Raw genomic sequence first — 27,638 nt, 5'->3', positions numbered from 1 at the left:
ATGTACAGATAACATGTCATGTAATAAATGCCATGAAATGGTAGATGGTTGTACGCTTCTTCTACTCACTCAAATTTTCATGTATTATATTAATATCATCTTATAGCAATCTAAATATTATGCCACAGTGTTGCACTATGTATACAAGTCAACAGAGGACAAAAAAAACATTATTTCACATAATTTGGCAACAAAAGCTTTGTTCCGGCTCAGTTACCCTGAGGATATTAATACTGGATCAGGTCTTCGCCGAATCTCAGAACCCTAATATCAGTATCATACTGAAAATCAAAACTTTGAATCGTTCTAAGTCCATCATTAACTGAAGTTAATTTTAGCTCAAGGGTAAGCAGTTTCAACCGCAAAGGGCCAACGTGGCTGCAGTTTCTGATCCAACTAAGCAGGAACATGCACAATTACTCTTGTATAATCAGTTAATGTCAGTGGTGACAATTTGTGTCTAATGTACATCTGTAATAAAAAACTAAAACTGAATGTGAAATCATTATCACATGTAAATGAACTAGAAGTGTGCACTTACAATGCAGCATGAACCGTAGATGCAGGCAGTAGATCACGTACATACGATCTGACTGACTGTCTTGTGTAAACGCAGTGTATTTATTAGTGGTCTTCAAGCCCAGCAATGGAAACCCATATTCACTGCACATTTCCCTGTTCTCCCTGCACTTCCTCACTTGACTCAGCTCATGAAAGGCTTGATCATAAAACAAGCTGAATCAGGCATGCGGAAGCAGCTGAAGAACCACAACTGAAGCCACTCTTTATTTAACAAAACAATATTTTATGATCCACATCTGCTCTCAATCAATGCGTATGTGTGGATTATAGGTTTACAATACATGTCAGAACAACTATCATTGTCCTTGTTTTATAGTTTTATATATATGATATAAACTGTGTTTCCTTTTGGGAATTACGTGACCACAAACCCCAGGTCAAGCTCACGTCACGAGCGTCATAACCTGTGTCATAACCGAAGCCGAAGTAACCAAATCGAGACTAAAGTGAAAATATCCTGACTGTCCACTCAATCTCCATGACGTGCAAATCAACAAACCAGGAGAAAGGAGACAAAGGCAGAGGCCAGAACAGATGTGCATACACACATACACAAACACACACTGCACCACGTCAACACACAAACAAAAAGCCCATGCTGTTTTTGTTCACACGTCCTTTACAGTTATGTTATATGGACTGTACATGTCTGTGAGAGTGTGTGTGTGCATGTGTTTTTGCATATGTTCACCAATATACATTAAGCAAGATGTAAAGATAAATAAATGTATACCTTTTTCTAAGACTAAATTTTAATTACATATATAGCGTAAATTATAAATAATAAACAAGATGAGCAAGAAGATATTAACACTAACATTATAATAGCAATAATATTTAGAATATGTATACCATATATGAATTAATAATAATAATAGTATTAACAACAACAACAACAACAATAATAATAATAATAATAATAACAATAATGACTAGCGCGCAAATCCAGCTATTTATTCTCAACACGTAGGCGCCTTCAGCCCCCCCACCCCCCCACCCCAAGGTAAGGAAGTGTTTACATACACTGCAGCTATTTGCCTGTTTATCTACAGTAAATGTTTCTTCATTTTTTATTTTTTTGCACTATTATTGTTGGTATATATAATATAACTGAGGTGTATTGATGAAGGAGGCTGATGGCTGATGTGGCGCATTGCGCTCTTTACAGCTGCGACTCTTTTTCCAATCAAATCATCGAATGATTAAAAGCAGCTCAGTGTAACTGTAAACGGAGGAAATAAATCATCTCAGAATGCTCTGGACTCAAACAGGTTGTCAGGAGAAGACTCGGCTGCGGGATCGTGTCTCACCGTGTCTGGCGGATGCAGGCTGCAGGAGAAGCAGTGTGATCCCGGCGCACATCACACACCGGCGCCACACCGAGCCTGGCCGCTCCGGACACCTCCTCTTCCTCCTCCAGCACCCCGCCGCTCCTCGGCTTCCCACCACAGGCACTGTTCTCGAGGCCATGTGAACGTGTTGGCGTGCGGGCCTGGACGCGCAGAAACGAACCGCGCATTGGATCGGGACGTGTCCGTTCCGGTGTGTGAGACCGAGTCCGAGTCCGAGTGCGCCGGGTTTTAGATGGCCAGCATGGGAAAGTTTAAAGGCAAGCGTCAAGGCAGCGAATCCGTTTCTAACCGAGCCGCTTTCGCACCGAGCGTCATTTCAGCGCGTAAAAAGCGCATTTCATCCGGAACACACACACATACACACACACACTCACACACACAAACACACACACACGCACACACACACACGCAGGCTCTGCAAAAACCACCACAACGACGTGCTGCTAATAAAAATGAGAAGTGAAAGATCTCAAGTGCGCATCTGACGCGCAAAATACAGAGCGGGGGCTTTTTCACCGAGGAATCATTTTTATGAACGACTCTCTCAAGTGATTCAATCGGCCGAATTGATTCGCAAGCGTTAAACGGTACAGAAACGTTTTGCTTCTTCAGTTGAATTCACCAGGGCCAATAGCACACACACGCACACACACACACGCACACGCACACACGCACACACACACGCACACGCACGCACACACACGCACAAATCATAATGTTTTATATGCAAGAATGAACAGTCTAATAGACAGTAGCCTAAATTAAAAACCCAAATTTTTTTGAAAAGGGAATTGTTAAACAACTAAATTTTAAATATTTATTATAAATAAACAAATAAATAATCTAAAATAAATAAAATTCATATAAAAATATATCTAATAAATAAACACTTTACATTTTCTGCTTCCTTTAACAAAAATGCCTTTTAATGCATATTTTCTGTGTTCTACTTGTACATGTCTTAATCAGCCCATTAATATGGGCTGCGGCTCAGGTGGTAGAGCGGGTTGTCCACTAATCGTAGGGTTGGTGGTTCGATTCCCGGCCCACATGACTCTACATACCGAAGTGTCCTTTGGCAAGACACTGAACCCCAAGTTGCTCCCGATGGCAAGTTAGCGCCTTGGATGGCAGCTCTGCTACCATTGGTGTGTGAGTGTGTGAATGGGTGAATGAGACACAGTGTAAAGCGCTTTGGATAAAAGTGCTATAGGCTATATAAGTGCAGACCATTTACCATTAATAATCTGCTTATTGTAGCATTAAAATAGTTGCTAGCTGTTAACCTTAGCTAACATATATAGTTTATATTCTAACATAGTCTCATTATATTATATGGTGCCATCCACTAATATTGGCACCCTTGGTAAATATGAGCAAAGAAGGCTGTGAAAAATTGTCTTCATTGTTTAACCTTTTGATATTTTGCTTTTTAAATAAAAAAAAATCACAGAAATACTGTTGTCATGGATATCAAAGAATTGCAAAGAAAACACAGGGTTATCAAAAAAAACACCCTTGGCACACTTTTAGTCAATACTTTGTGCTACCTCCCTTTGCCAAGGTGAGTCTTCTCCTATAATGCCTGATGAGGTTGGAGAATACATGGCAAGGGATCTGAGACCATTCCTCCATACAGAATCTCTCCAAATCCTTCAAATTTCTAGGTCCACACTGATGGACTCTCCTCTTCAGTTCACCCCAAAGGTTTTGTATGGGTTTCAGGTCAGGGGACTGGGATGGCCATCTCAGGATCTTAATTTTGTGGTCAGTAAACCCTTTTTGTGTTGATTGTGATGTATGTTTTGGATCATTGTCCTGCTGGAAGATCCAACCACGGCCCATTTGAAGCTTTCTGGCAGAGACAGTCAGGTTTCCATTTAATATCTGTTGATATTTGATAGAGTCCATGATGCCATGTATCCTAACAAAATGTCCAGGTCCTCTGGCAGAAAAACAGCCCAAAACATTAAAGATCCACCATATTTAACCGTGGACATGAGGTACTTTTCCATATGGCTACCTCTCTGTGTGCACCAAAACCACCTCTGGTGTTTATTGCCAAAAAGCTCTATTTTGGTTTCATCTGACCATAGAACCCGATCCCATTTGAAGTTCCAGTAGTGTCTGGAAAACTGAAGATACTTGAGTTTGTTTTTGGATGAGAGTAGAGGCTTATTTCTTGAATTACTTCCAAACAACTTGTGGTGATGTAGGTGACTTCAGATTGTAGTTTTGGAGACTTTCTGAACCCAAGATGCAACTAACTTCTGCAATTCTCCAGCTGTGATCCTTGAAGATTTTTTGGCCACTCAAACCATCCTCTTCACAATGCGTTGAGACAATATAGACATACGTCATCTTCCAGGTTGATTCCAGTTGGTTCCAGTTGACTGGAACTTCTTAATTATTGCCCTGATGGTGGAAATGGGCATTATTTGAACCCTAGTAGCACTAGATTTTCCCTTACAGCACAGTAACAAATCCATGATTCCAAATTTTGATGTTACTATATCAAGGAGAAGGTTGCAGGTTTTTCTTTGTTAAAAAACAAAACATATTTTAAGTCTGTTTATTATTAGACTTGGCATCCACTGTACAATTTCTGTGATAGTTGTTACTATAGCAACAGAAGGTCAACACCTTCTGAAATCAGATCTGACAACACCACAGCACTGTATTGCTTCGTAATACTTCTAGGCTATATTTCTTACACAGACTATGTTTGAACATAAATGGGAAAATCGTTATCTTTTAAAAACAAACAAACAAAAAACATATAGGCTTGTCGTGAATGTTGGTTTTACAGCAGGAAGCTAAGGGTCGGAGTTTCAGCTAAACAAAAGACTATTAAATATAGGCTACTATTAAATCAACCAAATTATTTTAAAAAAAATGTTTGTTCTTAAAAACGATAATGGTTTAATGTATTTAATGTTCGTTATAGAATAAAACATGACACTGAAGGTTAGATAATGTGTCCTTATGGCGCGAGCGTGTGATTTGAAAAAAAGAAACGACCGTTATTTATGTCCACTGCGCAACGAATCAAAACTCGCGGAGGTCGATTCACTTACAAAGATTTGTTTGGATGAGTCGAATCAGTAAAGTAAATCTCAAAGGTGAGGCCAATCAGTAACAGCGCCCTCTGCTGGATACATTATGTTTCTTTGCAAGTAATTTCAGAGCATGTCGTACAAATCCTATAAAATATACCTAAATGGACGTAACGCACATAATAGTCTAATTTAACAGGGAATAAAAATCTACTCATAGTAATATATATATTTTTATATAGGCCTAATCATATCATGAAAATATTATAATCATGAAAAGAATGTTTATTATATTATTCTTTACTGCCCCTAATATGTAATCATGTTTAAAGACAAAAATCAGTTAAATAATATAATGAACATTTACAATATTTTAATATTTAGAGTATCTTAATGTATACAAAATATTAACTATTTCTCTCGCTTATGTTTAAATATCACCGTGTAACACTGACGTAGTGCAGTTGGCCATATCCATAACTATTTTTAAAAAGTATGTAATTTATCTGCAAACACAAACTAAAAAAGACAAACATTTAAAATGTGATTTGTGTTCATGGTTTTTCACGTAATTAAAAGTCATGCATGGAATTGCACATACAAATTCAAGTAAACACAACAAACATGTGGGAAATAGAACTACTTGCTCTATATGTAAAAAAAAAAAATAATTAATCATGTGGGGAAAAAATTGGAAAAATAAACACTGTGAAAAATGCATGAAATATTATGTGTCTAAAAACCTCAAGTCAGACATGTTCACAAGTTCCTGAGGTCCAAGTCCAAGTCAAGTCTCAAGTCACTGAGGTGGAGTCCAAGTCAGTTTCAAGTCTTTGAGGTCCAAGTCCAAATCTTTAGTCTTTGAGGTGGAGTCCAAGTTAAGTTTCAAGTCTTTGAGGTCCAAGTCCAAGTCTCTAGTCTTTGAGATGGACTCCAAGTCAAGTTTTAAGTCTTTGAGTTCCAAGTCTATGTCAAGTCTCAAGTCTTTGAGGTGGAGTCCAAGTCAAGTTTCAAGTCTTTGAGGTCCAAGTCCAAGTCTCAAGTCTTTGAGGTGTAGTCCACGTCAAGTCTCAAGTCTTTGAGGTCCAAATCCCAAGTCTTTGAGGTCCAAGTCCAAGTCTCTAGTCTCTGAGGTCGATTTCAATTCAAGTTTCAAGACCTTGAGGTCCAAGTCAAGTCTCAAGTCTTTGAGGTGGAGTCCATGTCAAATTTCAAGTCTTTCAGGTCCAAGCAAAGTCTCGAGTCTTTGAGGCGGAGTCCAAGTCAAGTTTCAAGTCCTTGTCAATTTTTAGCAATAGTTCGTTCACTTTACCATCCACTGTGAGAGCTTTGGAGGGCTAAAAGGTGTTGCGCTCAAAAATAACTCTGAATTAAATTTCAAGTCATTTTTATTGGATATTCAGTTTGAAGCAATCTTACAGCATGACTAGTGTGATTATTCTCCCTTCAAAGTGCCCTTTGGAGTAGTGTGACCAGATGCAAACGGACCAAATGTAGGACATATAGTAAGTTTGTGTGGGACAATGAGGGACATATTTCCGACACCCAAAGGCCTACCATTTTGATGTCTATCTAAATGAATAGGAAACATGTACACTCAGACCATTTATATTTATTTATATTTATGTCTTTTGTATCAAACAATCTAACAAAGAGAAACATTACTGCATAAAAAAAATTAAGTGGGATTTCTATGGCTTGACCTCACGAGTGCCCAGTTTGAGCGAAAGCCGAATCCCTTTGATGGCAGGCCTCGATACTTTCTCCACAGCCATTGGACGACAACTGAAAAGGCGCTATATTCTTTATCTTTCATTCTTCAGCGGTTTTATTGGGAGGTGCGCGCGCAGTCAGTGGAGGCTCGCGGTGCGGGGTCAGGCGGAAGTATAAACAAGGCTTTAGCTTCAAGAGGATGAAGTTGATGGTCCAGAAGCATCTGGAGCTTTTCTTTTAAGAAATCTGTCCATATTCTTTTGCACTACATACGCATCGTCACACGCTAATTATTAGGATAAAACACACGCATACTAATGTCGACGTGCTGCTGACAGGTCGGCGAGGGGGGTCGAGGGGGAGGGAATCATTATTTTGTGTGTTTGCGTTATTATTTCAGACATCAGATATTTATCATATATATTAAATGTTTTATACACATTTTAGGATTTCAGAAATGTTTGAAGGATTTTTACACGGCACCCGGTTGGGAAACACTGCTATAGACACACGCGGCTCTATGCTCTCAGTCTTTCGAGGCGCCCGTCTCTCCCGTTTTTCTTCTCACCTCTGCTCTCCATCACAGAGCATTCATTAGTATAATTCCCCAGGTGTGTAATTCTTACCACACACATTCTCCAGCTCCGCCCTCCATTCACAAACCGGAGCTCGAGCTCGCTCCCGCTTCCAGTCTGTTCAAACTGTTTATTTCCAGGCAAAATGTGGGACATCATCTCAAGCTGCGGGACATACTGATAGGGAATGAATGAATGAGGAAGGAATAGAAACATGTGGTGTTTGATGCGGTCATGGGTGGTAGTAAAGAGAAAACGCAAAACCAAAATGACGTGTTTTTCACGAGTCTTCAAGTCCAAGTCAAGTCGCAAGTATTTATTTATTTTTTTTACGACTTAAGTGCGACTCGAGTTTCCATCTCTGCCTCAAATACAAGTTCATTTCACATGGGATATTCGTGACTTTTTACAAGTGCGATTTCAACTTTAGCCACAAGATGTCGCCAAAACCGTTTCCCCCAAAACCAGGTTTAAAACTATAGTTTAATGCTAGTTACTAGTTGTTACTACTACTACTACTACTACTATCATCATCATCATCGCTACCATTACTACTACTACTACTACTACTACTATCATTATTACTACCATTACTACTACTACTACTACTACTACTACTACTACTATTATTATTATTATTATTATTATTACTACTACTACTGATATTCGGGCTCCAACAAATCTTTTGTTGTTTATTGTTTCAGTAACAGGGAAAGACAATTTAACCGAATGTCAAGTTATTAAAGTGTTTTATATACCTTTTATAATACAGATAACTCCTATGTTTGGTACAGATCAATTATATTGTTATGCCATATTTATATCCTTATAGATGTAAAAGTATAAAACATGCTTTTAATATTGGATTAATTTTAAAGATACTACATGAAATGTAATAAGCCTGTTGTGCATAATAAATTAGGACTACATGGGTTGCTATTGAAACACTAAATAGAATAATAAATATTTAGCCACAGAGATCGATGCAGATGCATCTACAGTCACTAGGAAACTTATTTTGGGGAAACGTGATAAAAGATTTACAGGTTAAATCTGAAATACACATGAAATTGTTTTCTTAGTTAATTATACATTTTTTGTTTATGTATCCAATACTGCATTAGGCAGTAAAGGCTAATTTTATTTTATTAATCATCAAAGAGGGGAGAAACCCCCCCCCAAAAAAACATACTTGGACAGCCATAGCATTTAAAAAGCACACTGAAATAAACAGAGGTGAAGACAAATTGCCTGCAGCAATATATATTTTTAATTCAAAGTGAATTGACAATACATCATAATTTCTTTAATTTGACACTCACCAAATAATCACCAGGAAAACCCGCTTTTTGTGACAAAGTACATAAGGCTTGGTCACATAGAAATCACTGAGAACCAGAGAAATAACGACTGAAAATTGTAAGAGACATTACACACACGAAGAAAAAAGAAAAAAAAAAAAGTTCCCAGTCCTCATATACTGAATATTGCACAGTGCAATGGCTACATGGCAAACTATTGTAGCGTAAAAGTAAATCAGAAGCAAAAAACAAATTAGAAAGCCACAAAAACCTACATGTATTAAAACAGTAACAGTTCCAATTTAGTAAATCAAGTCCACTTACTCTGAAGTCTAAATCTATTCTCTGATAACTTGAAGCGAGATTTAACTTCTACTAAAATATAAATTTGCAGAAAAAAAGGTTAATAGCTCAAAAGCGATCAAACCCAAACATTAGGATAGAAACTGGTATACAGTAGCACATGTGACAAATACCAAGACCCTGAATTTCTGTACACGTCTCTAGGGGGGGATCGTAAATCGAGAGAAAACACAGTCAAATAAAAACAAGCCAAAGACAATTGTTCGGTTTGATGGGAGTACTTTATCAGTTTCAACTTGATTAGTAAAAGTTTTGATGGATATGTATGCGTGTGTGGGGCGGTCTGGGAAAACCTGTTGGACCTTGCTCCCAAAAATTATGACAAATCTGGTTTAATTCTTTTCTTGCATAAATACTTAAACTTTCTACTCAAGTTAAATATACAATACTGTGCAAGTCTTAGGCACCCTACAGTTTTTAATATAGAATTTTGTTACAGATGTTCATCTTATGACTTCAGCATTGCTGGGTCAGTGTTTATTTAAAAAAATAAATAAAATTCCAAAAATGTTTTTGCAACAAAAAAAAAAAAAATGTATCGGCAAAATCTTATTACATTAAAAGAAGTGTATTACTGTACACAAATATTTTTTATTGTGTATAAACTACATTGAGAGAATCTTTGCTTTAAAGCATTTCTGTACATGCGCCTAAGACTTCTGCACACTACGGTGTATTTATCCAAATGACATGGAAATATTTTATACAACCTTGCCTTGGTGTCTTCCTGCAAAGACCATGTTGCGTAAGTAGGCAATTGAACAAAATCGGTGGTAAAAACAGTCAATCTGATTTCAGTCAATCTGATTTCCACACACAGTGAATATGAAGGTAGAAGCTGTTAGAGCTACAGAAAGAGAGAGAAAGTTAGTCCAGTGAGAGCTTACACTCGGTTATAAAATGTTTGAATGACCTAATAAAAAGACATTCATAACAAGAAATGGGGAGGAGAAAAAAAAAAGAGAAAAAAAGGAGAAAATAAACAAGTGGTTATTTTTGTGAACAGAGATCAGAGGTAGTGAAGAAAATATCACGAAGTTTGTGTTTAAACGTCACTGTGATGAGACAGAGATGACGAGGATGATGCTGATAATCAAAGTGAGAACTCATTTCCTGCTGTAAACTGCTTAATAATTCTTTAAAATTTGGCAGTAGAGCTGCTCATCAATCAGCAGATTAAAGTGTAGAGGTAGGCACATCATCTTTCAGCAGAACTGGAATGAAATCTTTTAACTGTGTTTTTTTATTATTATTATTTAAAAAAAAAAAAAAAAAAAAACAGTTCAAGAGCAATTTTCAGAACTATATTTAATAGAAAATGTGAAATTATGACCATGTGAAAGGTTTTCCCAGACTGTCACACTTATACTTGCTTTAGTTTTAATTCTCCATTTGAGTTTTTGTTAGATCTCGTCTAAATGCAGATTTAAAACAACAACAACAAAAAAAGGGTGATTTTGATGTAATGCATAATTATACAAATGTGTACTTGTCCCTAGTGCTACATGTTTAACATTGTGTATAAAAGTGAAATGATTTTGATTTCGTGGCTCTAAACCACACTGTTTTTGGACCAAATCTTTAAGTACATTAAAGCAAATAACGTGCACATTGGCATGAACGTTGTGTCCCGTTGAATAGAGTTTGCGGCTTAAAGGACGAGGTTGTAAACTGCGGGATGATGGTTATTCCAAGCTTATTACAATTACAGTGTACTTTATGTAAAGCTTCAATACGGGAAAGAGGACCACGTCAGCGGAACAGTAATGATCCCTGATAGCATTTCATTATTGGATTTCTGTTGTTGGATAATAGCCACAAAAAAAGAGAAGAAAACAAGGCAAAGAAAGGAAGGAAAAAAGCAAACAAACAACAAAAAAAAAAAACCCCACACACGTCAAATGAAATGTACGGATTAAAAATTTTAAATAATAAAAAAAAAATCTAATCTCTGAAGACATCACTGCATTGCATGCTTTTGGCGTGTGACTGCCAACTGACACGAACACTACTGAAGACAGAACTATAGCGGAGAAAACACACACACACACACACACACACACACACACACACCCACACACACACACACACACACACACACACACACACACACACACACACACACACACACACACCTGGAAACCAGTGCATAACTAATTTTTCCACACTAAGAGGTCCAAAAGAGTCAAGAACACACACAACACAAGATACAACACTTTAACTGACCTCACAAGCGAGAACAAGAGATCTGGGTCGCTGTGTGTGTGTGTGTTTGTGTGTGCACAGGACATAAAGGTCTGAAGCACATCTGAAAGGCACTAGTTTAGCGCTGCTCTTTCTACAGAGCAGAATACGGGCGTGTGACGATTTCCACACCAAGACCACGCTAAGGAAAAAAAAAAAAAGAAAAAAGAAAAAAGGCCGCCGCTATACTACCCATGCATCTGGGAATTAATTCATATCAACAACATGATCGTCGTATTAGCCGAATAAGTACACCAGGCATAGTCTATAAACATGGACTGATTGAAATCTAATTGAAAGTAAATGCTCAAGACTTTTGAAATACATGCTGATTAACAATAAGCACTGCAATCGATTATAAACAAGCAACACCACTTCTTCCTCAACTCTGTGCAAGTGACAAACCGGAATAATGTACGATCTCATAGCGGCGCATTTTTCCTCCATCTCAAACCAATCGATAGATAAACACATCCACAACAACAACAAAGTTAAACCTATCCTGCAAGCTATGCCTTATCGAAATACTAAATATATATATAGATAAACTTATATATATTTAGTATATGTATATAAACTTAATCTATATATCGAAACATACGATATACACCAATATGCATCTCATATGCAACGATGAGCCCCAAGATTACCAATAACACTACAGATAATACACAGATGTAAAACAAAAGGATTGAGAAAAATCAGAAACAGAGAACACACCCGAAAAACACGACAAACCAAAACGTCCATCAATCGCAATACAGTAGTTACAATGACACTTCAAACAGAAAAGCAAAATATACATAGGCATTAAAACGGGTTCGATGCCGCTCAGTAGAGTAAAACCAAAAGAAAAACCTCACGTCTATCTTAAGGTCGTCGAAACGCACGTACAAAAAAAAATAATAATAAAAAAAATAAGAAAGCTAAGAACAAAGTTAAATCACTTTACCCTCACAGCATGATGAAGTGGCGATCAGTGAATAGCAGCTTATCTATGGTACATTCAAGGATAAACGAAATCATTAAACTTGCCAAAAAGCTAAACATCAACCTCAACCTTTATACAGAGTAATCTTATTTTTTCTTTAATACATCCCCATCTAGAGTAATATCTGAGGTCTAGGCTAGAACAGTAGCTATGTCGCTTAAGAAATCAATTACTGTCTTTGGTGTAGCGAAAGCATTTGTTTTATAATGATAGCAAAAGGAAAAAATAAAACACAAAGCACGTTAGGAAAAAAAACAAAAACAAAACAAACCATTTCTCCCTGACGGAATGTATCAATTTAAAATCAGCCAGCACTGAAAAGCTCAACGGTACGGTACGAGCGGAAATGAATCTCGCCACCTGCTTATAATAGATTGGGGGGGGGGATTGCACACAACCAACTCACACCTCAGAGTAGCACTAAATACTCCAACAATGACAGATCAACAGTTAAATACTGAAATCTCTGCACAAGCTAACAGGAAACCATGTCAGTGATTTAAAGAGCTATCTGCAGGTTAATGCCAATACCAAAAAAAATAATACACGTCTAATTCTAAAAAATTAGAATAATGAATTAAAAAGCAAACAACACCCAGAAAGATGGATTGTATTGCAGTTGTGTTAAACAGTGTAAATACTGTTAGCATTAAGTGACAGAGTAGCAACTGATTATCAAGTAGGAAATATAATCAAAACTGTATATAGTTCATTCGGTGAGAACGCTTGCTACTGCCGAGTAATCAAAAGGAAAACCACGCAGAAAAAAACCAAACAAACAAAAAGAAAAAACAAACAATTATAAAAAACACATCACACCAGTGATTCCCCCATACACAGGGCACTTTAAATTAAAACCATCAAGAGAGGAATGGATCCGCTCGTCCGCCAAAACCCGAGCAGGTCAACATCAAAAACTCCCTCGTAGACTGAACAGTGATGGGAAAAACCTGTAAGCCGTCTCCATAGCGACTAAAATGGGAATTTATTTTGGTACTCTACCTCTTGCTGGGTAGGTCTTCTCAAAAATGCAACATGTAAAAAAATATTTAATACAGCAGGGGTGGAAGCGGGACGAAGAAATGCATAAGTCTCAACACTTACATAACAAGCACAACAACAAATTCATGAAGAAAAATAAAAATAGGGAGAATTTAGAACATACACAATGTATTCGTGTCATTCCTAATCCACTTCGCAATAAGGGACGATAGATTTTAACACAAAATTGAAGTACAGATCGTACTAAAAAATAAAACCAGCCAAAATCAATCCTGACCAAAAAAAAAAAAAAAAAAAAAAGATAGCCTTAATGTATAAATCAAAAAAAAAAAAGGTGAAATTTCAAGTCCTGTTGCAGTCATGTGAATGCAAGAGTGTCAGGTCACACCCTGCACAAACATTATTTATTTATTTATTTTAAATAAGGCACTTTATGGGACAAGGTTACACTCCTACAAAAACACAAAGTGAGTTCTGAGTCTCGTGTTTCCTTCATGTAGAGTGTAGCAACCTTAAAATATGGGATGTTGTGTACAGGAGTTAACACTGGGAACGAAGGGGCACGAGCCTGTTACAAAAATACAGACATGTAACACCAACAAGAGGGAGTCACACACACACACACACACACACACACACACACACACACACACGTGGACCCTACCACCAGATGGCTGGGATGGCTTTACCAAGTCACATTTAGAAGGCAATATAGAAAAATAGCTATAGAGTGACAATATCCCATCATGCCCCTGTATACAGGAAAGGATTTAATGACTCAGTAAGTGGGTGGGGGGGCAGGATTTTCGGTTATTCTTCTTTTCAATATCAAATGTGCAAAAGGCATGAAAAGTGAGTTTTAATCAATTCATATACCAAGTTTTCTTCCTTTTATTTCTTCCATGATACCTGTTTAGAATGTATTAAACCCCACGATTTTTGGAGACAAGTGTGTCTTATCAGTAAGGGCCCCTGGGGTTGGTGTTGATGTGTGTGTGTATATGTGTCAGATGTAGGGGTACTGGGGCAGTTTGGTGGGGCTGAGTGGGAAGCTTGTGTAGGCGGGCGAAGTTACGTACGAGTGCGGTGTGAACAGGGCTTTGAAGGCGGCCGGCGGGTGCAGCGTGGGTGAGGGCAGCAGGCGTGGGTCGATGCCCGGGTTGATACCCATGCTGATACCCTGAGGCACCAGACTGTAGGCGGGTTGCAGCATGGGCCGTGGGGAGGGCAGCAGGTGGGCGACGGGGGCGGGAGGAGGATAGGAGAGCAGGGCGGGAGGGGCTGGGGGAGGAGCCTGGGCTGAGCGTGTGGGGCTGGCGTGAGGGAAGGTGTGGCCGTGCACCGTGGGAGGGATGAAGGCCTGCGGACGGCGAGGCTGGGTGTAGTTGCCGTTCCATTCGGTGTGACAGGAGTTGTAGTGCTGGACCTGAGAAGGTGAGAAGGACAAAACAAACAGTTAAAACCGGAAGAGTTAAAAGCTGAATATCCAAATCAAAGCGCTCAGATTTTATATACATAGAGTACTTTCCTATAATTATGATAATCAATAACGTTAAAACAGTTATATAAACACCCGTTCCATCACTTTCTCTGAAACCTAATGAGACAGCTTTTATCCGGGAAGCCACAGCATCCACTCTCATGAAAATCTTTAAACAGCTGAGAAAAAACACCTTCGGACCAATCAGATTTGAGAATCCAGTGCCAACATAGACATCATTCTATGTCCATCACTACTGAAGTGTCTCCATACTGAAAGGGCTGAATCTTACCAAAAGGCTAAAAAACAATCCCTCTGATATACAGCGATCTTGACAATGGCATAAAAGTCTAATGCGGTGATACAAGAAGGATGACAGGTGAAAAATACTGATCCTTCAGCGCTTGTGATTTCATGTGCTTTGTGTACATTTATTTATATCACATAGCAACAGTACAGCAGATAATATAACAATTTATTTCACTCCAGCCAGGATCAGGACTAGGTTATGATTTTATTAAATAAAAATTATGCATGAAGAAATGTACGCATTCTCTATTGAAGTTCACGTCTACAAAAGTCTTTTGTTTAATACAGCATCTATACTAGGAGTGTAATGATTGTATCAATCCAGATTGTCCATCGATTTTAAAAGGCAAAGAATGAAATTAATTGACTAACTTTTTATTATAATTGAATATAAATCTTTTATTACTGAAAAAAGAGACAGATGACCAGTGTGTAAATAATAATCCATATTTTTATAATGGGTGATACCCCAGATTCTGATCAAAGCTGGTCACAGAGTGATTGGAGGCTACGAAATTGATTTGCATCATAACATAGAAGAATTGGTGATATTGTCCAGTAGTGAATCGTTGCCTTAAGAATCAAAATCATATCGTATGGAAGCCTGAGGTTTACTAGGCCCACTCCTAATGGATTTGGCTACAATAAGATTTTTTTTTTTTTATTAAAAAAAAAAATAAAAAATTAAGTGTTAAAGCTATATGATTCATATATAGGGGTGATAATGGGAGACCTGGACTTTTCTAAATAAATTCCAGCACTAAATCGAGATCTCACTATATTGAGAAAGAGTAAGAGGGGTGCAAGAAAAGGCAGAGGGAGAGACCTGGCCATAGCCCAGAGGCTGTTGCTGCTGGAATGTCGAGGTGAACTTGTGCTGGCGGGGCAAACTCGGAGTGGAGTGCAGAGTCAACCGGCCGGGAGCGCATCGTCCTCGCAACTGGCACGATGACTCGAACACTGAGTGAGAGAGAGAGAGAGAGAGAGAGAGAGAGAGAGAGAGAGAGAGAGAGAGAGAGAGAACACACAGAAAAACAGCTAAGTAAAGGAAAACAATAAGCAAAATACTACAACAGGGAAAAAAATCAATGTGGAAGTTCACCACAATCATTAAAACCTAACAGTAAAGAAATAAGGTATCATATTTGCACATAAATATAGGTTGTGACTTTCTCCCTGTTGAAAACGGCTCACGGTTCGTCCACAATATCGTGTTTACTTTACAAGATTCATCACTCGATATTTTGCTCGGATCTGATCTTTGTTATTAACATTCGTGTTTCTAAGTAAATCATAGCTGTTATTAGATCGAATGTTAATATATTCGTAATCAAATTGTCATGCGCATGATCCATATGGCATATGTTTGCGAGACAATCCATCACCAAAACAGAAAATGAGCAAAGAAAGTTTTCATCGCCGAGATGAAGTTTTATGGAGCTCGGCTGTGGCTCGTCAGCTGGAAAAGGCCAGATGGAGAGCTTTGATTGTTTTTGCAGCCATTACTCACACGTCTGTGATGAAAAATCTGTGGCTGCGAGAGAGAGAGGAGCCAGTGAATGTGCAATGAACTCTGATCTGAGCGTCCTTATAACAGTATCAAGCTCATGTATACAGTGCAATTTCTAAATTTAAATTTGGAAATATCTGATTTTTGCATTTACAGATCTGAGCGAGTTTATCTTGTAATGTAAACATAGCCCAAGTCATTGCCAGAAATAAATAAATACCACAAACAGGGGTGGACAAATAAATTCATTAGCTAGCCCACTGTGCAATCAAAGCCCCAGTGTGCTTACCTTCCCATGTTACAAACTATAGAAAATAAGCAGGAACTTGAATCCCTTGGAGGGTCGACTTTCATACAAGATAGGTCTGCGTCCGCTTCTGATAATATCTCTGCTGATGAAGCATCATGTTTTCACACTCTCGACAAAGAGGCAGGAAGTCTTTGGCTAACATTTGAGCTATGTTGTCTCGTTGCATGTAAAGACGTTACTTGAGCTCATGTCTTCGTTTTCGAGGTGCGCATTGTGCTAACGTTAGGAGTTGCGTCACAGTTTTGTGCTGCACTGTACTGCGTTTTGCTCAGTTTAGTCAGTTTCCACATCCTTTTGTGTTCCTGATCATAGAAAGATTGTTTAATATCTGTTAACGCTAATCATTATGTTCAGGATAAATAGTTCCTACAAACAACCAAACCACATCCACGGTTTTTGTGTGTAGTGCAGCAAGACCCAATATGAATCAATCAGGGCATGTTATGTTTAATCGAATGTATCAAATAAGGATGGAAACATCAACGTGGGAAGTGTAGTTTTTCTATCTCTGGTTGTTGAGCGAGTGAATAAATGCTGTATGAACAGTCGACTGAACCCACCTGTCTGCCTGGCAACTGTGAATGGAAAATGGATAACCTAGATAAACATGACGCAATGTAACAGGCATGCAATTTGTCCACCCCTGCCAAATATCAACCACGAACTGAAAAACACAGGAAATAATCACTGGCTTGACAAATTCATCTGCCGCTGAATGCACGTTCATTTCAATATTACGCCTTCTAGCGCATCTCAAACAGGTCACCCATCACAACCTAGTCCTCCGCTTTTAAAGTTACACCCCAACCTCAGACCTACACACTGCCAGTGTTTGCTGTAGTTAAAGCGAGGATTTCTTCTGTTCCTTATGTCCTAATTGCATGCAGTCACACAATCAGCACACAAACAGAACTAATCTGGGAAAATTAAAGCGAATGGAGACATGAGGGGAGGACAGGAGAAGTCAGAAGGAGAAGAGGAAAAAAAAAACCCCAAAGGCTTTTCACTCAACACTGGAATGCAGTGCACAAGACACACTGGTCACAGTGCACTCAATACCCATAATCACCTGCAACAGCCTCTGTGGTACCCTCCTGCCTCTCCCCTATGACCTGCAAAGCAGACATATGGGCTGTGACCATGTACACTCATAGACGCTGAACCGGAGTGTGAGCACCGCCATGTTTCTTGGTCCTCTCACAATGATGAATTAGTAAAGTGATAGTTTGTCCAAAAATAAAAGTTCACATAGCTTCCCCCTCCCACTTACCACAAAGTTGTTACCTCTAGTTGCATTTAAAAGATACAAGTGATAACATTCAGCTAAATATGTTAGCGTGAACATGCTCTAAAGCACTGTAAAATAGACAGAAGGAAGGTGAGGTCGGTCAGTGTGTTTGTGTTACCTGGGTTACCATGCTGCTGCTGGTTGTTATTGTTGTTGATCACTCTGAGCGGTGGCACCACCACCGTCCTGACAGCCGGTTTTATCGTTGTCTCTGTGCGCATGTTGCTCCGGCGTGTTTCAGCTTCCTGCTTCTGATTGGTGTTCAGAAAGCGCCTCTCAGGAAATGGGCTACTGAGCGTGTCTGATGCTGGGGAGCCATCCACCGTGTCACAGCCGCTCTCGTGACCATCATCCTCAGACATGCTGGTGACACGAACAAAAGAGTCCGTTAGAGGAAAGGTCATATTTTGTTTATTAGATCAGCAGCACTCTCTAGTGGGCAATTTTACAGACACACAGACTCAAATGTTTGGAGACACTTGGCTGAAATGTTTCTCATGATCTTAAAAACCTTTTGATCTGAAGATGTATGATTAAATGTTTGAAATCGGTGTTACAGCCAAAAATATAATTGTGCCGATGTATTCATTTCTTTCATTGGAAAACTAACATTTTATTTATAGAAAAATGTTTTTAAATGGATGACTTGGAGCAAAATATTCCGAAAAGCAGCCAATAAGTGTCCAGCGTAGGTGGGAACTCCTTTAATACTGTTTAAAAATCTCAGGGGGATTCCTCAAGAAATCGGTTGAGAAAATGCCAAGAATACATTTCTGGAAATTCTAGGCAAAAAGGGTGTCTACTTTGAAGATGCTAAAACACTCTAATAAATTATTTTTTTTATTTATTTTGGATTTTTCACAACATAATTCCCATAGTTCCATTTCTGTTACGCCACAGTTTTGATGACAGGTGTGTCTAAACTTTTGACCGGTAGAGAGTGTGTATTTTTTATTTATATCTCTCTCTCGCTCTATATTATATTATTTTTATATATATATATATATATATATATATATATATATATATATATATATATATATATATATATATACACACACACACACACACACATACACACATACATACACACACACACACACAAACACAGAATAGAAGGTTGAACCACTTATGTGGCTTCACAATTTTGTGCAGTTGAATGCTCGATTCTGATTGGTGAGATGGCTCTCTCAGCAACAAGTTGTTTTGTTTTTTGTCTTATTAACTTCACAAGAAACAAAGTGAGAGATCAGTGAGGAAATGACTCACTAACTTAATTTTTGCATATTCCACAGAATTATCTATGAAGAAGCAAAAATTATATGTTTAACCAACTTTAACACAAAGTGTTCTAGTTGACTCAATCAAATAAGACTAAAAAGCCCATTCTTCCAGTAGAGTGTCCGTATCTGTGAGTTACCTGTTTGGTCTCTTGCAGGGTGAGGGACTGGACTGAGCCGAGGCTGAGGAGCTCGTGCTCAGGCTGCTGTCTGGGCTGCTGAGTGAACACACACGATCCATATTCAGAGATCCTTTACATGCCTCACAATCTGAACTGCCCTTGCATCTGAAACACACGTATGCGTCAAGCATTAAACATAGCACCGAGATGTGCCAACAGATCTCACTGATAACTGAGGTTTAATAGCGTATTCAAAAGTAGAGGTCGACCGATAGTGGATTTTACTGATACCTATAACTAAGTAGGGCAGAACCTGCTGATAACCAATAGTTTTTAAAACTGAATGAAAACATAACACTCAAAGTAAATTATTGCTGAACTTTATTACAAAAATAAACAGTGCTGACTGCACCATGAAAATGTACTGCACTTTCTTTAACAAAATAAATATATAAATAATATATACTAACTATTAATAAATATTAAAGTAAATAAAAATATTAACACCCCAAATAACAAAAATAGAGACATTCAAAATGAATCAAAGAACACTTCAAATAACACAACCAAATTTGTCAGCGATAGTTTTTATTTCGCCTCTAGAGGCTGCTCTTGTACTGTTTAATGACGGCGGACCCTTCTCAGTTGCTTCTGCAATGGACGCAACCAGGATAAACTGTGTGGATTTTTGCGGATAATCAATCATTTATTGGTGCTGATTAATCCGCAAAACCAATCAAATCGGTCGACCTTTATTCAAAAGTGAGTCATGTATGCACTGTAGTGCATAGAGCAGTTAGTTATTTTTTCGAGCCCTCTGATGTCCGTTACGTTAATTATAATTGCATTGAAAACATCCACAAGCTGATTTTTTTTTTCGTTATTGCATTATCAGTTAATCCTAAAAGTTAATGTTTATGTCACTGAATGGAAATCCTCCATCCCTACTCTTGGCTGTTTATTAAACTCACGTGTTAGAGGAACACCTCTGCTCTTCTGTGTCCCTCTCGTCCTCATCCGTATCGCTGCTTATGCTAATGACGCTGACCGCTGGGCTCGGCGATTCGCCAATAACAATAGACTCTCGTTGCTGATTGGTTGCTAATAGCTGCTCGTTAGAGCCCTGCTCTTTCGTCTTACAGCAGCTCTCTTCCTCAGTCTCATCGATGCCATTTGGCTCCTTCTTGGGCTGCGACTCCGCCTCCCTGTCCCTAAGCCCCGTCTGTGGGTTTCGCAGGACGTCCTGTCTTTGAGTCTTTGGTGAGAGGCACACTGAAGTATGCATTTCTGTGTAGTGCAACATATTTAGACCCCTGCAAAACATGCAATCCTCCAATCAGATTAAAATGTAACATATGACACTTTCTTGATTACACATGTTAACCATAATAACTTGCCTATTCTGACTGGGCTTGCCGCTCTTGTTGGCTGTAGCCTGAGGCCACACCACGTGAGCAATGCCTATGTTCACGGGCTGGTGCGCAGATACAGCCATCTGATTGGGCACGAGTGGTGGCGGCATCATGGAACCATAATGGCTGGTGTGTGAACGCACTTTCCTATGGAAAAGCAGAAAATATCAGAGATGGATATTATAAAATAACCATAAGGGCACTGTGCCAAGATAGCACAGTAGGGTTAGCACCAATCCAGCATTTTTTGGGAACTCATAGCCAGTAGCAGCCCTTAGGAGATAACAATATGTTGTGCTTTAAAAAAAACAAACAAAAAAAAACACCACTCCCATCTCTGATGTCTGTGCATGTGCTGTTCTGCCCCATTAAGAGACACAGTGTATTAGTTTTTTCACTTGTCACCATACCCTAAAAGTGCATTCTCTTTTATTATCTGCTACATTAATTGTGTTGACTGCCTACATGTTAATTATGATGACAATTACACTCGGACGAACTAAATAAGTCACTGTGGGATGCAACCAGACAGATAATTACAACATATGAAATGGGAGCTTGTGATTTTATGCTCAAGGTTGAAGCTCACTGATGTATATTTTTTTATTTTTAGAAACCAAGAATCAGTCCTGGTATGAACAGTGCAAAAAAGAGCACCAATTTAACCAAATCACAAATTACATGTTAAAGACATATAGAGAGCTAGTAAAATTACCTATAAGAGACCGAGCACTTGCTAAAGAAAGGATATAATGTAGGATGTAACCACTGTGCAACGTTACACCCTTCTACTTGCTGTGGGAAGTGTTTCTTACATAGCCAGGGGGTCTGCACCCCATGCCCCCTTTCAGTATTGGAAATAACATACCATTATTAAAGTTATATTTATTATTTAGTTCTTATAGTTATTGACCTGTTTGACTGGTCCCTTAAATGTAACTGGTTTAATCCAAAACCTCAAGAACTCAAACTACAAGTCAGACTATAAATAATGTCAAGTTGGACCTAGTGTTTTCAGTGGGTGTACAAATTTAAGAATAAAAAGCTCTATGGCTCCAATACATAGTCAAATTATTATTGTTCAAATTGACACAATGAGCGTTATCTTTGAGAAATTGGATTATGTTCAGAATCAGAATCTGCCCTGAGGGAGTCTGGGAAAATTATTTTACAGTTAAAGAGCACCGTGGCTGCAAGAGATTTGAATCCAGTCCCAGTGAGCCATGGTTCTACAGTACAAATATAGGACTCTAACCTTCCCCATTTAGCAACAACTTTGAAGATAATAATAAAGATAAATCATTTATATGAATGAACACAATATGCAGTGATTTTGCTATAAACTAATCAGAATGATCAGACACAGTTTATTTTAGATGGTATTAGGAAGAACGCATAAGAGAAGCCAGGATTAGAATATATCTAGGCATGATTCAGTAAAAGTGGATGGTTGTGGGGAGTATTGTGTCCGAGTGTCTTACCCCCAGTCCCCTCTCCTCTGAGGGCAGGAGACAGTGTCTGAGGGTAGCGTGGTGGGTGGAGGAGGCACCTGCTGCCATGTGGGTACCAGGATTTGTGGAGTCCTGTTGGACCACGGCTGCTGCAAAAAAAAAAAAAAAAAAAAAAAAAAAGACAAAGAAAAACATCCTAATAAGGAATCAGAAACACTGAGAAATAAATCAATAGATTAATAGAAGACATTTCTGAGTATGCAGAACAAACACCAGAGAACAAAACGTCCACTTTCTTGTCCTGAACCTGTGCAGGCGCTGAGAAAGTGTTCGTAACCCTACAGAAGAATGATGTGACTGTGTTTTACTCTGAATTCATTGGAAACGATGCAGTTTAGGCATACAGGCTCTGACCTGTGCTATGACTCCTGGTCTGAGAGGTAAAGTCTGGATGGCTGGAGCTTGAGTCACCAGTGGCAGTGTATTATCCATCCGCACTGAATATCCTGACGGCTGGTTTGGATTGGACCCGATTCCTGCAAAATGACAGATTATTATTGTTGTTGTTTTTTTTTTTTAAAGATATAGTAATGCATATTATACCAAATCTCAACTTTTTAAAATTTATTTTTACAAATTCTTGTACTAAACAACAAGAACCAAAAGAATGTTTATTTCCATGTGCGGGTTTATTTCAAAATGCTACCTTGAATGGCTGGTGGGCAAAGGATGAGTGTTTGCTGAAAAGACTCAGTGCAGCCAAACTGTGCACTTCCTGTCTGCAGGGGAATGCCAGGATGTACCACAGGTGGCGCAGGTGGAGCCAGAGCCTAGATCCAGAGACACAGAGACAAAGGTCATATTATAGTGTATTTCCCAGGAACACAAACAGTGACGTGTAAAATGCTAAACTGGCAGAATAGTAGTCAAGACGTCGTCACTGTGCAGTATTACATATTTATACACATGTAAAAGAAACAGGAACAATGCACAATGAAATCAAAAGCACAGGTCAGTATTAGATCTGACCATCTGGATCACTGAAAAATGTCATCCATTAATAAAAGCTGAAACAGAAGACTAATTTACTCAATCATATAAACACATTTTCTAAAAATGTCAGGTTTGTATACTTTAAGGAAATGCTCGAGTAGGGGACAATGGAAGAATAAACAAAAACAAAAGAATACTCCTGTGATTTTAACTTACTTTACTTTCAACTAACTTTTTAACTTACTGACCATATTTTTAGCACGCAAGATTTGAAACTTTTCCCAATGCCGAGGGGGGGCCCGTATAATGGAAATCTAAAGGCGAGTGTTGGGGTGAGACAGATTTCTATTAAATGTTTTTGTGAAACTTTCATGAATTTCTCAGCCAAAGCCGTTTCAAAATAAAGCTCTAAATGTGTATATTGGTCCTTTTAAACAGAATTAATTTCAAGGGGGAAAATATGTGGTTGTGTAAACATGGAAAAACATCAACTGCTGGCTAATCAGACAGGAATTACACAAAAACCTCAGGAAAGTGCGAGTAATCAGAATCACTTTATACTATATAATTTGGGAGGGGGGCAGGTAGTTGAAAGTTCATAAGAACTTTTCTGATTTGACAAAAATTTCATACCTCTCTCACCCTAACACCTTTTAAGAGTGCAGCAGTTGTAGTTTAGGATTTGTGCTGGATAGCTGCATATTTTATATATTAATAGAATACAACAACAGTCCCTTAGCATTTCGCTATCGCAGAGGTCAAGTAAACAGTTTTCCGTATTAATTTCACTCTAGTCTGTCCATAATACATCCTGAGTGTGAAGTACCTGTGAATGCATGGAGGGTATTTTGTTGAAGACTGCGATGTTGGGGCCGCTGGGTAGTGTGACTGGTTTCATGAGAGGGGGCGGGGCTTTGTTGCGGTTCACCACATCATATGCGCTGCTCCTTGAGTGGCACATGTCCATGATGTGGAAACACGACTGCACGCTGTAGGGAACAGTGGACAAATTCTCCTTTTACATAGAAAGTGAAACTGGGTGAAGTCTCATTTCATTCGAACTCTTGCATCATTGTCTGAACATGCAACAGTCAGACAAACTCTGTAGTGAAATTTCAATTCCTATTTCCACACAATCAGATTAGTGTGATTACAGACTGACAACATATAAAATAGATGTGCATTGCCAAAACGTTTAAGTTCCGAAGTTATACCTGACCCATCTGAAATCTTACAAGACACCACAGTAGTGGGGCTAAACTTCTAAACATCTGTATTTACAATTTCATCCTTTTTTAAAAAGTTTTTTAAATAAAAGTATTGTTACTGGTAGCTTTGTTCTGGTCTGATTAATTCGCTGATATTCCACATTTTTATGTAGATTTTAAGTAAACTATAGAATGTAAAGTCTAGCTGAATACTGTTAACACTTTTGGTGAATGAATAAAAATAACTTATTACCTTGCATGTTTTTTTTTGCGATTCAAACTGCCGCTTGTGTTTATTAGGTTTAAGGCAGTATAAAATTATACTCTAATACTCGTTAGTAAAGGAATGGAAAAATAATTTGTATTCTTTGCATTCTGAATCATTTTAATATGAAATGTTCTGTCTGAGCATACTGGTTGCTGTGTGGAAAGTCCAGTAAGTGCTGCATAGTGACGAAAGGGTGGTTGAGGGCGTCTGAAGGAGTGATTCGCTGGTCAGCGTCGATCAGCAACATCATCCTGAGCAGATCCACAAACTCTCGCCTGTCTGCTTTCTCCGCAAGCTGATCACAGCCCTCCATATTTAACACCAGGTTCACCTGAGAGACAGAGGCAAAATATGTACTGATCATCGTGCAATTTTATTAATCCATTGGGCCAGCTCATTTGCTGCAAAATACCCTTCTTCGTGTTTTACACATATACATACATACACACACACACACAGTATCTCACAACTCACAAAAGTGTGTACACCCCTCATATTTTTATAAATATTTGATTGTCTTTTCATGTGACAACACTGAAGAAATGACACTTTGCTACAATGTAAAAGTAGTGAGTGTACAGCTTGTGTAACAGTGTAAATTTGCTGTCCCCTCAAAATAACTCAACACACAACCATTAATGTCTAAACCGCTGGCAACAAAAGTGAGTACACCCCTAAGTGAAAATGTCCACATTTGGCTCAATTAGCCATTTTCCCTCCGCGGCATCATGTGACTTGTTAGTGTTACAAGGTCTCAGGTGTGAATGGGGAGCAGGTGTGTTAAATTTGGTGTCATCGCTCTTGCACTCCCTCATACTGGTCACTGGAAGTTCAACATGGCACCTCATGGCAAAGAACTCTCTGAGGATCTGAAAAAAAGAATTGTTGCTCTACATAAAGATGGCCTAGGCTATAAGAAGATTGCCAAGACCCTGACACTGAGCTGCAGCATGGTGGCCAAGACCATACAGCAGTTTAACAGCACAGGTTCCACTCAGAACCAAAAGAAGTTGAGTGCACGTGCTCAGCGTCATATCCAGAGGTTGTCTTTGGGAAATAGACGTATGAGTGCTGCCAGCATTGTTGCAGAGGTTGAAGGGGTGGGGGGTCAGCCTGTCAGTGTTCAGACCATACGCCGCACACTGCATCAAATTGGTCTGCATGGCTGTCGTCCCAGAAGGAAGCCTCTTCTAAAGATGATGCACAAGAAAGCCCGCAAACAGTTTGCTGAAGACAAGCAGACTAAGGACATGGATTACTGGAACCATGTCCTGTGGTCTGATGAGACCAAGATAAACTTATTTGGTTCAGATGGTGTCAAGCATGTGTGGCAGCAACCAGGTGAGGAGTACAAAGACAAGTTTGTCTCGCCTACAGTCAAGCATGGTGGTGGGAGTGTCATGGTCTGGGGCTGCATGAGTGCTGCCGGCACTGGGGAGCTACAGTTCATTGAGGGAACCACGAATGCCAACATGTGCTGTGACATACTGAAGCAGAGCATGATCCCCTCCCTTATTCCAGCATGATAACGACCCCAAACACACCTCCAAGACGACCTCTGCTTTGCTAAAGAAGCTGAGGGTGAAGGTGATGGACTGGTCAAGCATGTCTCCAGACCTAAACCCTATTGAGTATCTGTGGGGCATCCTCAAATGGAAGGTGGAGGAGCACAAGGTCTCTAACATCCACCAGCTCTGTGATGTCTTCACGAAGTTGTGGAAGAGGACTCCAATGGCAACCTCTGAAGCTCTGGTGAACTCCATGCCCAAGAGGGTTAAGGCAGTGCTGGAAAATAATGGTGGCCACACAAAATATTGACACTTTGGGCCCAATTCGGACATTTTCACTTAGGAGTGTACTCACTTTTGTTGCCAGCAGTTTAGACATTAATGGCTGTGTGTTGAGTTATTTTGAGGGGGCAGCAAATTTACACTGTTACACAAGCTGTACACTCACTACTTTACATTGTAGCAAAGTGTCATTTCTTCAGTGTTGTCACATGAAAAGTTATAATCAAATATTTACAAAAATGAGATACTATATTACAGTGAGGGAAAGAAGTATTTGATCCCCTGCTGATTTTGTACGTTTGCCCACTGACAAAGAAATGATCAGTCTATAATTTTAATGGTAGGTTTATTTGAACAGTGAGAGACAGAATAACAACAAGAAAATCCAGAAAAACGCATGTCAAAAATGTTATAAATTGATTTGCATTTTAATGAGGGAAATAAGTATTTGACCCCCTCTTAATCAGAAAGATTTCTGGCTCCCAGGTGTCTTTTATACAGGTAACGAGCTGAGATTTGGAGCACACTCTTAAAGGGAGTGCTCCTAATCTCAGCTTGTTACCTGTATAAAAGACACCTGTCCACAGAAGCAATCAATCAATCAGATTCCAAACTCTCCACCATGGCCAATACCAAAGAGCTCTCCAAGGATGTCAGGGACAAGATTGTAGACCTACACAAGTCTGGAATGGGCTACAAGACCATTGCCAAGCAGCTTGGTGAGAAGGTGACAACAGTTGGTGCGATTATTCGCAAATGGAAGAAACACAAAAGAACTGTCAATCTCCCTCGGCCTGGGGCTCCATGCAAGATCTCACCTCGTGGAGTTGCAATGATCATGAGAACAGTGAGGAATCAGCCCAGAACTACACGGGAGGATCTTGTCAATGATCTCAAGGCAGCTGGGACCATAGTCACCAAGAAAACAATTGGTAACACACTACGCCGTGAAGGTCTGAAATCCTGCAGCGCCCGTAAGGTCCCCCTGCTCAAGAAAGCACATATACATGCCCGTCTGAAGTTTGCCAATGAACATCT

The 27,638-nt window shown here is 39.0% G+C and overlaps 2 protein-coding genes across 7 annotated transcripts in view; both read right to left on the bottom strand.

The window, feature by feature from the left end:
- kiaa1549la (KIAA1549-like a) overlaps positions 1-2,696 on the bottom strand; it is an 83,069-nt gene extending 80,373 nt beyond the window's left edge. For 2 of the 6 annotated variants that reach the window (XM_053631349.1, XM_053631350.1), the window contains exon 1: positions 1,893-2,548. In XM_053631349.1, coding sequence (XP_053487324.1) covers positions 1,893-2,052 — 160 coding nt within the window. In that variant the 5' untranslated portion in view covers positions 2,053-2,548. Of the gene's footprint in view, positions 1-1,892 lie in introns of all 6 variants that reach the window. The other 4 variants (XM_053631351.1, XM_053631348.1, XM_053631347.1 and 1 more) reach the window with 4 other exon arrangements.
- Positions 2,697-8,525: 5,829 nt separating this feature from the next.
- Positions 8,526-27,638, bottom strand: part of hipk3a (homeodomain interacting protein kinase 3a) — a 70,059-nt gene continuing 50,946 nt past the window's right edge. Inside the window, exons 6-16 of the mRNA XM_053631355.1 lie at positions 24,957-25,141; positions 24,161-24,323; positions 23,048-23,171; positions 22,756-22,877; positions 22,372-22,490; positions 20,876-21,037; positions 20,450-20,791; positions 19,497-19,643; positions 18,195-18,439; positions 15,795-15,928; positions 8,526-14,605 (exon numbers count right to left, since the gene is read on the bottom strand). Coding sequence (XP_053487330.1) covers positions 14,186-14,605; positions 15,795-15,928; positions 18,195-18,439; positions 19,497-19,643; positions 20,450-20,791; positions 20,876-21,037; positions 22,372-22,490; positions 22,756-22,877; positions 23,048-23,171; positions 24,161-24,323; positions 24,957-25,141 — 2,163 coding nt within the window. The 3' untranslated portion in view covers positions 8,526-14,185. The remainder of the gene's footprint in view (positions 14,606-15,794; positions 15,929-18,194; positions 18,440-19,496; positions 19,644-20,449; positions 20,792-20,875; positions 21,038-22,371; positions 22,491-22,755; positions 22,878-23,047; positions 23,172-24,160; positions 24,324-24,956; positions 25,142-27,638) is intronic.

The sequence above is a fragment of the Ictalurus furcatus genome, chromosome 8, assembly GCF_023375685.1.
Source record: "Ictalurus furcatus strain D&B chromosome 8, Billie_1.0, whole genome shotgun sequence".
Taxonomy (NCBI): Eukaryota; Metazoa; Chordata; class Actinopteri; order Siluriformes; family Ictaluridae; genus Ictalurus; species Ictalurus furcatus.
The sequence above is the reverse complement of the archived record's forward strand: the minus strand, read 5'-3'. Positions and strand labels throughout refer to the sequence as shown.